The sequence below is a fragment of the Chenopodium quinoa genome, unplaced genomic scaffold, assembly GCF_001683475.1.
Source record: "Chenopodium quinoa cultivar QQ74 unplaced genomic scaffold, ASM168347v1, whole genome shotgun sequence".
NCBI lineage: Eukaryota > Viridiplantae > Streptophyta > Magnoliopsida > Caryophyllales > Amaranthaceae > Chenopodium > Chenopodium quinoa.
Window position 1 is genome coordinate 2,014,183 of NW_018743405.1, and position 13,505 is coordinate 2,027,687.

Below are 13,505 nucleotides of genomic sequence, written 5' to 3' on the forward strand. Positions count from 1 at the left end.
GCCCAAACAAGCAATCCTAATTTTATTTGGACTTGGAAATTAAACCCTCAAACTCTTCCTCCCTCATTCACGTAACTAGAGTGTATCCGTGCAAAATGCACGGGATATAAAAAAAAATAATGATATATATATATATATATATATATATATATATATATATATAATGATATATATATATAATGATATATATATATATATATATATATAATGATATATATATATAATGATATATATATATATATATATATATATATATATTTCACGTATTTGAAATATAATTTTGTTATTATTATTATTATTATTATTATTATTATTATTATTATTATTATTATTATTATTATTATTATTATTATTATTATTATTATTATTATTATTATTATTATTATTATTATTATATATGTATGTATGTATGTATGTATGTATATACATAATACTTGGTATATAATAAACAGGTAGTTTTTTTGGGTAGTTGGGTGTTATCAGGAAAAATGATAATGGAAGCTAAGAGAGGTGGAAGTTGTTTGGATGCCAAATAATTTTTTTTTTTATAAAAAAAAAAAAAAAAAAAGGAGAGTGCGTGAGAATTAAGAGTTGGGGTTTTGAAGGATTGTGGTGAAGTGTTGCAAAATTAACTCTTAAATTATATATAAGATTTGCTTCTATTGTCTTCCTCCTAGCTTGCTTTGCACGATTTAAAAAAAAAATCGCTACTTACCTTGCATGCCACGCCGCCCACCACCGGCGCCGCCCAACGACCTCCGACCACCGCAGCACTACTACACCACCAGTTCGCCCCCTTCTTTCTCTTTTCTTCTTCTTCTTCTTCTTTTTCTTCTTCTTCTTCTTCTTCTTTTGTTAATCTAATTCAAGTTTTAATCTTTATCAAATTTTGTTATTAAATTGTTATTATTATGGCTTGATTATGTATATGAATTATAAAAGAGTATAAATTTATAAATTTTATCGTGTTTAAATTATGAAATAAAATTTTAGATTTAATTAGTTTAGAAAATTAGGGCTTAAACCTTGTTTTTTCATGATTTTAGGACTTAAAACGTGTTAACCAAGTTACTTATATATAGTGATTATATTATGTTAAAATTATATTTTTGATGATTAAAACTAATTTTCAGATTTGTTAACGTTTTAATTTTAGGTCTAAATTGTATTGATTTAATGTGTTTCAAGTCTTTAATTTTATTAAACAAAGGCTTTGGATATTTTTCAGATTTTAGGTTATTGTTTTTGAAGCTTCTAATTTCATTGAATTGGTGAATTTTTTAGTTTAAAGCCAACTAAATTAATACGAAGTATGTAATATTGGTAGTTTCAAATAATACTATAATTTTAAGTTTTCATGTATAAAGTAAATTTCCAGATTTTTATAAAGCTTTAAACTTGCTGTAAATTATGTTGCTTAGGTATTGATTGAATTCTTATTGTTTGGTTTAGGAGAGAACTTTATTGAAGGTGATTTCTAGTTAGTAAAGTGGCATACCAACTCGTTTACTCAAGGTACGTACGAGTTATGAAACCTTGCCTTTAGATGCATGTTTAGGGATGTATCAAGAACCTAGTATCATGTATAGAGAAGATTGGGCTAAATTGTTTGGTTATACATTGTGATTTCCGTACATTGTGTATGAGGCATGTTTGAGATATAAGTATCTGACTACGGTTGTGGGTGATGTATAAGTGATTGTCTTATCAAGTGGATATGTTATGATTAATTAAAGGTTAAGGATTCTTGGTTGTCTATAAGTGGAATTAATGTTGAAAATGGTTCCATGAGGTTAATTTTTAATATTCTTTCATGAATTAATTATGATTTGAGTAAAGGGAGTAAATTAAAGTCTTTTAAGACGAGGTTTAGGATTTGAAGTGCCCTATGCACTTAAGGTGTTTATACACCGAGGTAGGTAAAGGATTTTATACTAATTATTGTTTGCCACTAATAAATCAAGAATTGAATTGGAAATTTAGATTGCTTGGAATGATGTGATATTGGATTGATTGTATTGTATTCTAAACTTGTAAATTATGTAAAGTGCAAGATGGATGAGCAATAAAACTTTGGATTTGTGCACATCTAGAGTATTGACAATCAAGGGTTGGAGTACACGGGGTATTAGTCGTGCACTTTTTTAGAGGTCGTCTGATCTACGAGTCTCTTATTTCAAATACTTTTCAAAAACTAGGAGTTAGATGAGATCTCATACTAGATACGGTCACGGAGTCGCGCCCGTGGTCGTTGGATGTTTTATTGATGTTTCTGAAAGGAGGCATGGAGTTTTCTTTTTATTGATGTTCCAAATGAACAACCTTGTCTTTTGCTTAAGCCAATGAATAAAATAAAGTGAGTTAACTACTATTAACTAGTAAAGTCTTAGTAAACTGACAGTTCAGCTGTGTGTTGAGTCTATAATATGATGATGCGTGATGATTGATTATTAGTAGCATGCTAGGAATTTCCTATTATGTTTTGCAGCTTATATGTACTCAGTTTTGCTGATTGCGTGCTTTGTGTGTCCTTCTTTGGTCATGGCCTTCACCTTTCAATGACCCTGTGACAATCCAATTTTTACACTTGTAATATTGGTGAGCAGATTAACCACAGGTTCTTACACATGCAACATTCGCATCTAGGTGGTGGGATTTTGAGTTGAGTGTTGATTGCTTTTCATAATTTATTTTGCTACTTACTTTTGAATTGGATTAAACTCGGTTTCATTTTATAATACTTTCACTAGTTTGGGTTTTGAATAAGGGCCTTAATGGTTCCGAATTGTAAGACTTAATTTGGTTTTGTTTATTGGTTTAGAAACTTATTTATAACAGAATTAGTTTTTCCGCTGCTAATTTCTGATATAGCCTTAACGTTTGAACACGTGGCGGTAGCACGTCATTAATTCTCTTGCATTTTATTGAAGGTGTTTACAGGTTTAAGGAGAGAATTATTGGGGTGTTACAAAATTACTGTATGGTTTTCCTTTTTTACAAAACTAAAGCTCAAAATAACTCATGTACATTAGAATTAAACTGTAAGGAACAATATGTTCTTTTTCTATAGCCATGTACATTATGATATAACATGATGTACATTCCGCTTTTTAAAAGGAAACAAATGCATTTTGTAGCGGATGCACCATGAAGATCGTGCATCCGCCTGTAGGAACCGGTGATACTTTAAAAACAAACAAAATGGAAAGTATTGAGGTGATTCAGAATTAAAGGTAATATGATTCAATGTAACAAGATTAAGCAAGTTTTGATTGAATTTAGTTTACCACAATTTTTTTCTTTTTTTTTTTAAAAAAAAAAAAAAAAAAAAAAAAAAAAAAAAAAATCCATTTACCAACCTGTCCAACTATCCGAGGACCGGGCCCATACATTAAAATAAAGGCAATGTTTCAATGGTTGCCTCGCTCACGGAGTCACGGATTTATGTTTTTGCTCATTTGCTTAGTAGTTGAAGTTCTTTTTGAGCAAATTAATAAAATAACCAAATAATATTTTTGTTTCTACCATGCAAGTAGAATAACTATCGTTAACATGTATGGTGACCGTGACCGAAATGGAGTACAATTATATGAATATATACCTGTTAAACTTTAAGACAATGCATAAGGGACATGGATAATTCAAACAAAGAGGAGATCGAGTTAGTCCACAAATAAGGATCAAGGAGGTTCCATACTAAAATAAAAATCAATTTGACACAGGAATAATGAGTGACCCAAAGTCATGTCGCTATTGAAAATTGATCTAATGTGATGAAATCCTTCTAATATACCAAGTACTCTTGATAAATGGGTCTGGGTCACACCCGACACATCTGTCCACTTTACACGACCAAGGAGATTTCACCTCAAAAATCATATGGCAATGAGGGGAGTAGCTCATTAGCCTTATAAAGTGGACACAACTTTCTTATTTCTTCAACGAGGGATACACTTCCCAATACAAACTCTTATTTATAAACTAAACCAATGTGGGACAACACACCACTCACATGTAGGTATTCTCATGGGCTTAACACTCCCCCTCACATGTGAGTTGTCCATAATATTGGCCCAGATTATAACACAACTTAACCTAGCTCTGATACCATGATAAATGGGTCTGGGCCACACCCGACACATCTTTTTATTTTACACGACCAAGTAGGTTGCACCTCAAAACCATATGACAATGATGGGAGTAACCCCTTAACCTTATATAGTGGACACAAATATCTTATTTCTTAAATGTGGGATACACTTCTCAATACAAACTCTTACTTATAAACTAAACCAATGTGGGACAACACACCACTCACATGTGGGTATTCTTATGGGCTTAACAACTCTACTTGTTTATTGATTGATTAACTTAGTAAAAAAGATTTGAAGGTGGTACAAACGAGTGTCATAAAATCATACACAATATCTACACATTTCCTTTGTGTCTGAATGTCTCTAATAAGTAAATTCCAAATAAACAAGTTGCAATTTCACCAATAACTCTTGATGAGAAAGTGCAAAATGTTAGGTACATAGCCCTCTTTTTCATTTCGTGAATTATGCTACACCTTGCTTATTTGACGTGCATTGGTTCTTTCTTTTATATTACAAATTTTATAATTGATGAACCATTAATTCGTGCAAATATTGTGGAGCATATTCCAAAAGTAGGAAGCCCATGAACCTATATAACTGACAAAAATTATATTAGTTCTTAAACATATACGAGTATATTCTATAATAACCTCTCATATGCATGTCATATGATGATTTGTAAATATATTGGCATATGCTGATATGCATTATGAAACATGAATGAAGGCTGTATTAATATTGTGATCCCATAGTCATTTTAAACTCCTCCATTTTGGCCATGTTTGGTAATTGGCTTTTTAATGGCTTTTTGGTTAGCTTTTGGCTTTTGGTTTTTTTAGATGGTCAAACAGCCAAAAAAATATGTTTGGTAATTGATTTTTTAGTCAGCGAAAAAGCTGCTTTGAGTAGTTTTTTTGTTGGCTTTTGGCTTGTTGGCCCACAAATTATCTAATAAACAGCCAACAACCAACAATTAATTTACCAAACACTTTTATAAACAGCCAGCTTAAATAGCTAATTTCAAAAGCCATTATAAACAGCCAAACATTTCAGCTGGTCAAACAAGCCAAGTGAACCACCCAACAGCCAACCGCCAATCGCCAACAGTCATTTGCCAAACAAGGCCTTGGTTGAGAATTACTAGCTACACAAACCAAGAAAAAGTAAAAAGGGGAACCACACATGTGGTCATGTGGGTGCTTTTGTATTAAAGATGATATTGAGTCCCCACAAAATGGGTTGTGGATGATAAAAAAGAATAAAAAGTTATTGTCATAAAAGGAGTAGAACTTAGAAAAACGAATTAAAACGAAAAGTGAGTAAGACAAAAGAAAACAAAAGTATTAAAAGATTTCAATTACAAATTATAAAAAAATAAAAAAAAAACACGGGGAAGGAATGAGTGTTAAGAACACTGATTATATTGATATGTAAATACCCAAATTTATAAGTATTACCTCCGTTTCGTATTATGTGCAACAAAGGGATATTATTTATGAAACATAAAATAATTCTTTGTTGCAAATAATATGAAATGGAGATAGTATATTAAAAAAAAAATGTATTTAATGATTGCATTACACCTTTTTTAATTAACTCAATGCAATAGAAGTATAGAACTATAGAAGGGGCAATTTAAGTTGACTATAGGTCTATAGCTGTTATTTGACCACACAAACTAAGAAGTATAAAACTACCAAAATTGGATTACAGATTAAAAGCAATACGAGTACCTTTTTGGTAGTATGTTCACCCTAGTTGACATTATTACTATAATTATAATAATTTAGAAGTTGCTTTAATTTTTGCATGGTTTCTAAATGAAGTGCATTATTACGTGTCTTAAATTAACAAAGAGAGATTATTATTGACAATTTTCGGCTTAGTGGTTGAGTTGGCAGCAACAGCTAATATAATTTTGGTGCCAAAATATTAATTAATTAGATAAACAGTTTTGAACAAAAGGGACTAATTGCTTTCTGACCCAATTTAGCATTAGGGGCAAATTTAGTGAAGAGGTAATTATATAAAAGCCAACTAAGTTTGAAGAGCCTTGACCTAATAAAAATATTTGCATTAGTAGGATCAAGTGATCAACCCTCCTCTCAAAGTGCATGCTTCATAAACCGATTTAGATTGACGAATGAGAAATTACGGCTCAATAAACCCTTTTCGGTTTTTTTCTTTTCTTTTTTGAAAGAAGACCATCTTCTTTACCTATTACTCAATTCGTTTTAACCTTATTTATACTTAAATTTATCATTGATTATAATTCTGCATTGATATATATAACTTATTAAATTAAATTTAATTAAATGTATTTAAAAAAAAAAAACAAACAAACAAACAAACAATGCAAACAATGAGGTTGGGATGTGGAATTCCACCTCACTACTAATTCCCTAAGGGATGGCAATTGCTACACATAAACTAGGTTTATGTGAGCCATGTATAAACTATTGACGTGGGCCACGTGGCAATCTGTGATTGGTATTAGATTTGGGCTCCAACAATAATATATTTTATTATTTCATTCAAATTTTAAACCAAAATTTCAAAATATTTCAAATCAGCTTTATATTTTCAATGCACAATGCCCCCCTACATTCCCAACCACCTCATTCTCTCTCCTCTCATTTTTTTGGCTGATTACTTGTGGGTCTAGTTTTTCTCTCTTCTTGTTCTTGTTGTTCTTCATGTTTATAACTTCAAATTCAATTTTTTTTTTGTTCCATAATTTTTCTATTATTTTTATTTTTTGTATAATGTTTATTATATTTCATGACTAATTCATTGCCTTTTATCTTTGGCTAAAAATTGTTGAGTTTCGGATTTTGATTTTGTCTCTCTTCTCTCTATTGTTAATTTGTTATGTTCTTCATGTTCTTGATGATTTTATGGAAAAAAATCATCTTTTGCTTGACGATTTATTTGTTTTTTTTTTATAAATTCATATGAATATACAATGTTATGTTATACAATTAATTATTAATAATTTGTTATTTTGATTTGTATGTATGTCATGTTGTTACAGATCCGGAAAAAAAGGGTTTTTTATTTTTAGATTTATTTCATTATTTCGATTTTTCAAAGTATTAAACAAATCTTAAGACAAATTATGCATGTTATAAGTTTAAAGTTAAACCCAGATTGAAATATTGTGCTATATCATCGTTATTTCCAATGTTCTCCAATTTACCCAGATCTTTTTCTAAAGAACAATTTGTCGGATTTAAACATCAAACTATAATTTTTTTTGCAAGTTAGATAATTGACCAGCAACAGATGCTGGACATTAGATTATCACAAGGACAACACATTAAAATCTTGAATTATCACGAATTCACGATGCCATATTTAAAAGAAATTATTATCTAGTTTTACGACCAAACTCTTGAAAAAAAAATTAAAGTAAAATAAAGGGAAAAAAATTGAAAGTAAAACAAAGGGGAAAAAATGAGGTATCTTGAAAATAAAATGGGTGGTAACGATTGTAATTTTCTAATTTATTTAGTAACATTATTTGTTTTAATATTAGTTATTCATTTACTAGATTACAGTAACAATAATTATTTAAATAGTATTCAAAACCTATAGTATAGTTATAAAATAATGGCGGTGTATACTATAACAATATAAAGTTTGAAGATATTAACATAGTGAATAATGACACTTTTTGATATAAGGAGCATAATTTCGCTTTTATCACGTTATCGAGATTTAATTATTAAATGAAGTATCTTAATATTAAGAATCATAATTTCACTTTTAAAAAACAGCAATTGATCGAGATTTATCAAGAGTTTCTATTTTAGTTTATATTACAAGATTAATAAATGATGTGGCTTATAATAATTTATTTAATATTAATATTAAGCAACGAAAACATAACTAGTGGTGCTAGTTAAAAATGTCCTTACAAGATGTAAACAAAGTTTCCAAAACTTAAAGTAATATTATTAATATGTTTTAGAGTTTTACTTATTTTGTATTTTCAATCCTTTTGAAAAAAAATGAAACATTTTTTTTTTGAGGTTAATGAAACATTTATTAGTAACTGATAACTATTGTTTTTAATCCAAATTTAAGTAATTTTAACTCTTCACTGTTATATTTTGTAAATGATTATAATCTCACTTTTTGCTAAAACAATTTATCAAGCGCTAGAATTTGTATATTACAATATTATTAATTGTTATTCATATTATTAATCAATTATTATCTAATATTTATATGAAACATTGTAATTTCATTTTTTGTAAAGCAATTGATCGAGATATTGTAGTTGTATTATTATAAATGGAGCATTATTTCATTTTTAAAAGTAACAAGTGATGGAGCATTATTTCGGAAACGATCTTCTCATTTGGAATATTTTTTTTCTTTTTTTTTTTTTTTTTTTTTTTTTGTAAATAAAGCTAAAAAAAAATTAAGTACATTGAGACTTTTTTTATTTTTGGATTGAGACCATTAAAATGAGAAAACTATAAGAAACTAATTAATGAGGATTTAAAATAGAAAGTGGGAAGATTATTTTGAAACGTGAGGAGTATATTACAAGATTAATAGTATTCGTGCTTTAATATAATCAATAACTAATATAAATACTAACATACAAAAATTTATAGTAGTAATGCTAACATACAAAAAAATATTTTATTAATACCCTCAAGAACTCACGGAACCGGAGCTCACCCGAAACAATTGGCACTAGGAGGAGAAGTAACAACTTCTACCGTTCAATTTCACACCTACACAGTTAACACATATTAGCTAACCCGGGGGATTATCCGGGGATAACCGCTCCGATGCTAAAGTTAGTAATCTGATGAGAAAAGAGAGAGAGAGAGAAAGAGAGAAAAGATTGTACCTTATTATGAAAATATGCTTGGGTATTTATAGGAAGACAACCAAGCTGGTGCCACCTATCAGTATAGGTGGCAAACCAACCTTGTAGGTAGCCAAGTTGGGAGTTGTTAGATCCAAATTAATTTGTTAGTGTAATGTAATTAATCATCTAAGTGAATGTTTAATTTTTAAAATAAGGGTAATATTGACATTTCCAGCGAAAAGACTTACTGAAAAGGGAAAGATTTGGGAAAGTTGCAAATAATACTAAGCATCCAAATATAGTAAAAGTTACAAATAAAATTTAACATAGGTAGTATGATAAATTAGCTTGAACTTATGGATGGATAGGCACCCAAGAGAACATGATTACACACATTGTCTGATAAAGTGTGAGGAAGGACTTCCACGACAAAGGCAATGCAAACTGCATTGTGAAAAAGAATTCGATCAACATAGGGGAGGGCACAAACGTCAAGAAGGTGAACGAGGCCATCGAAAAGGATTAAATAGCCTCAACAACAACAAGGAAGCCAAAAAGAGTGATAACCTTTGCTACTTTGACTCTCCTAAGAGCTTTGAGTCTCGCTATGCAACTGGAGGACACAAAAAGGGGTACTCCAAAGATTTTCAGAATTCCAACCAAGGAGAGTGGGAAGGCCAAACAATAGGGATATGTAGAATAGAGATGGTGAGGTCTTCACAATACGATGTAGAATGGAAATGGCAAGGTGTTCGCTCCACCTTCCACGGATCCACGATACTCAGACAAGTTAAGATTAGCATGGTGATAAATGAACTAGATCAATCAATTTGATGATTGTTTCAGCAGATAACAGTGGGGTAAAATCTCAAGGTGACAACTCCAAAGTAAGGGTATACAGTTTCAAACATAGTAAATCATCCTGTTATATAAACGCTACCACCTTCAGAAAATATAAAAAATGACCTATTTTTCACTACTAAAAAACCAGATACCCTCAGAGTCTCAGACAGAAGCAGATACGGCAGCAGCATTTGCATCTGCAACGGCCTGATCTTTAATGGATTCACACCAGGCAAATTCCCGAGCTCCATCCTTATCAACAATTTTGATCACGAAATTAGGTGGAGCTACAACCAGCCTAGTCCTGATCTCTACAATGCAATCATCAACCAGCTTGATGGCCTCATCAACTGACATATCACTACGGTAATGCCTGTCCATCATAGAGAGAGCAAAGTAGGAACCATAGCCGAATGCTGCCTTATCTACCTTGTGAAGAGTCGCTATGTAGTCAATAAAGTATAATGAAGGTCCAGTGTCTTGGTCAAAACCAGCTAGAATTATGTTTACTGAGTATGGATTCTGCAAATAAACAACGATTAATGTCAAGAGAGCCTACAAGCAATCAAAGAGGAATTCATAAGTTCCAATAAGCCAAATAAAGGAAAGAAAGCATTATGGAGGATGGAGTTGGGAATAGAGGAAGTCTTATCAGGGAAATAACAAACTCGAGACAGTGCTGTATTGAAAAGGCATAACAATTTCAGGGAAATATATTAGAAAATTTTCTTTTAATTACACCTTTAAGTAATGAGAACTTTATAAAAAAAAGTTCTAATTACAGCCTAATTTAAAGAGAAGGAAAAAATCCAGAATAAATCTCCAATACTAGAGCTGAAATCCTATTTTAAGCTTTCAAGGGCATCCCTAATTACTACTACTACTATTACTAGTTTACTACTACTACAACCAACCAACCAAAAAAAAAAGCTAACTTATTTATCATTAAATTAAGTTCAAATCTCTTCGATTCAGATTCTTCTTAATGTTTTTATGGTTCATATCAAAATTACACACAAAATCCAAATTTCAGTAGCAGAAACCTTTTCAAGTAAATGCGTAGCACATATAATACACCGTAGATGCTCGGAGAGCCTATGGTACATTAGCATAAACTTAAAACTAAATATTGGAGCACTCAAACAAAATAAAAGCATAATATAGAATTGCATAGAACTAAGCAAACCTGGTGGACAGTGAAAGTTGAAAATCATGAATAACTGAATCTTCTAACAAAATATTGATCAACATTGTGATTTATAGCTGCAGGAAATAAAACAAGTTCAACCAAGCATAAAAACTATACGGAGTACAATTTTCAAGTGTTTGGCGTTTGGTGAAAGAAATGAGGGGAAACTAACAGTGTACTTCACTAACTAGCAAAATCTTAGTTTTAACTTAGGTTGCTTAATGTTATGACCTTAATTGTGGAAATACGTCAATCTTCCTTTGCCTAATACTCTACACCAACTCACAGTTTCGACTTAATTTGGTTAAGGTTATTACCCTTAATTGTGGAAATACATCAAACTTCCTTTCCCTAATAGTCTTCAACTCACAATTTCGACTTAATTTGCTTTTACTCATGACCCTTAATTGTGAAAATACATCAATCTTCCTTTGCCTAATAGTCTACATCAACTCACAGTTTCAACTTAATTTGCTCAAGGTTATGACCCTTAATGTGGAAATACGTCATTCTTTGTTTGCCTAATAATCTACATCAACTCACTGCATACAACTAAACCAGCCAATCCTCACTTGATGAACCAAGATATGTTCATAATCACCCTTATGCAGCACTGTATTTTTCGAGTAAACCTAAAGGACAGCAATCTAATGTAATCCACAGCATACGAACCGCCTTCTTGAACAAATACCCACATTCATTAATTAAGTCAGCAACACTTGTAACAAATTCAGGTTCACTAAAAAACACTAACCCTATACAAGTAATCCTTATAATACTGATGGAGTAACCTCTATAGCACTCATGAACTCATGAAGTAACCCTTCTAGAACTGACCAAGTAACCCGTATAACACTAACGAAGTAACCCCTACAATAGCTGGTGACACAAAAGAATTTGTGAACCCTAAATAGCATCTCTTCAAAATCTAAAACACACACAATCATCAAACAAACATTCAAATCAAATAATAAAAAAAAAAACCTCGAAACGAAAACCCAGAAAATGTACCTTTCTTAAGGCAGTAGCAAGTTCACCTCGAGTGAAATTAGCAGCGGCAGCAGTAGTCAAAGGGATACCATTCCTGAACTGATACAAAGAAACATTCTTCTGGACAAACTCCGTAAATTGAACTCTGAAAATCAATCAATCAAACAAAAAAATATTAAATTCAAATTCAAATCAAACGTCACAAATGAACAAATTGATTTTGCAAAATGGAAGAGATTGGACCTATCGCCGGCTTCGCCACTGGCGCCCAAGAGTTTGTGAGAATCGAGCTTCATGATCTTGTCTTCGTTGGTTTTGTGCACCAAAATGCTGTTCACTGCTGATGTATCTGCTGCAATTATTGCGAATCCATTGCCTACTAATCCGAAAACACACTCCATTGTTGATCGATCTTTGAATCTTGACAAGTTTGATTTTGTGAAAATGAGGAATTAGGGAATTTGGGTTTATTGTTTTTTCGATGTGAACTCTGTTTGGTTTCGAATAACGGAATTTGGAATTAGGGAATTTGGTTCATTTATACATACGAGTATATTTTTTGGAAATTTGCAAAATAACACCACAGAAAAACTAAGAAATTGATTACAACAACAACAACCAAAAAAAAAAAAAAAAAAAAAAAAAAAACCCTTTAATTATAACACCACAAAATATCACTAAAATTTGATTTCACCGGCCACCAATTAACGAATTCCATGAACAGACACGTGTTAATAGGCTATTGGTTAAAAAAATTAATTAATTTAAAAAAAACATAAAAAAAAACTTTAACCGGCTAACCCAGCCTAGCCCCACCACCGACACCATAACCCCGCCGCCAGCATGCCCTGCCTCCACCTTGACCGCCGAGATCAGCCAAACCACCACCTCTTAAACCAGCGACTCCCCTGGCCTTCCCCCTCCTCACCGATAACCATCCCAACCCATTCTCCCCTCCCCGAAAACAACCCTTGCCCTTCACCGAGAGATCGAAGTTTCTAGGACTTCAAAGGTTTTGGCTGTTTTGAGGGCGGAGGGTAAGGCTGAAATCGACCTTCGAACCCCAAAGTGGTAGAATTCGTGATGGTTTGTACGTTGGGTGGTTTCCAGGGAGAGGGAATGGGGTTTTAGCGACGGTTTTGGCAGGGGGAGAGGAGTTCAACAACGGTTCTGGGTAGGGAAAAGGAGGGCAGCGACGGTGGTGATGTTTATGTGGTTAGGCTTACGACAGTGAGGCTGGTCGGCGGTGGCACGTAGGAAGCCTGGTGGTGGGAATGGTGGTTGGGTTGGGGTTTAGGTTTTTTTCCTTTTTCTTTTATTTATTTATTTTTTTAAAACCAAGATGTGACCCGTGTCTGTTAGGGGTCCCATTAACAAATTTCATCCAATAATCCGTTAAATGGTGATTAAAGCAAATTTCGATGTTTTTTTTTTTTTTTTTGTGGTGTAATAATTAAAGTTTTTTTTTTTTTTTTTTTTTTTTTTTAAATGGTGTTATAATCAATTTTTCAGTTTTTTTGTAGTGTTATTTTACAAAATTTCCATATTTTTTTTA

At 31.8% G+C, this 13,505-nt stretch overlaps 1 protein-coding gene across 1 annotated transcript; it reads right to left on the reverse strand.

Annotated features, from left to right (window-relative positions):
- Positions 1 to 9,724: 9,724 nt before the first annotated feature.
- Positions 9,725 to 13,238, reverse strand: LOC110738970 (proteasome subunit beta type-2-A-like). Its single transcript, XM_021919412.1, has 3 exons — positions 12,194 to 13,238; positions 11,972 to 12,095; positions 9,725 to 10,293 (listed from the first exon to the last, which is right to left on the reverse strand). Exons 1-3 carry the CDS (start codon positions 12,349 to 12,351, stop codon positions 9,934 to 9,936), a joined length of 642 nt encoding a protein of 213 aa, XP_021775104.1. The 5' UTR covers positions 12,352 to 13,238; the 3' UTR covers positions 9,725 to 9,933.
- Between the last annotated feature and the right edge of the window lie 267 nt (positions 13,239 to 13,505).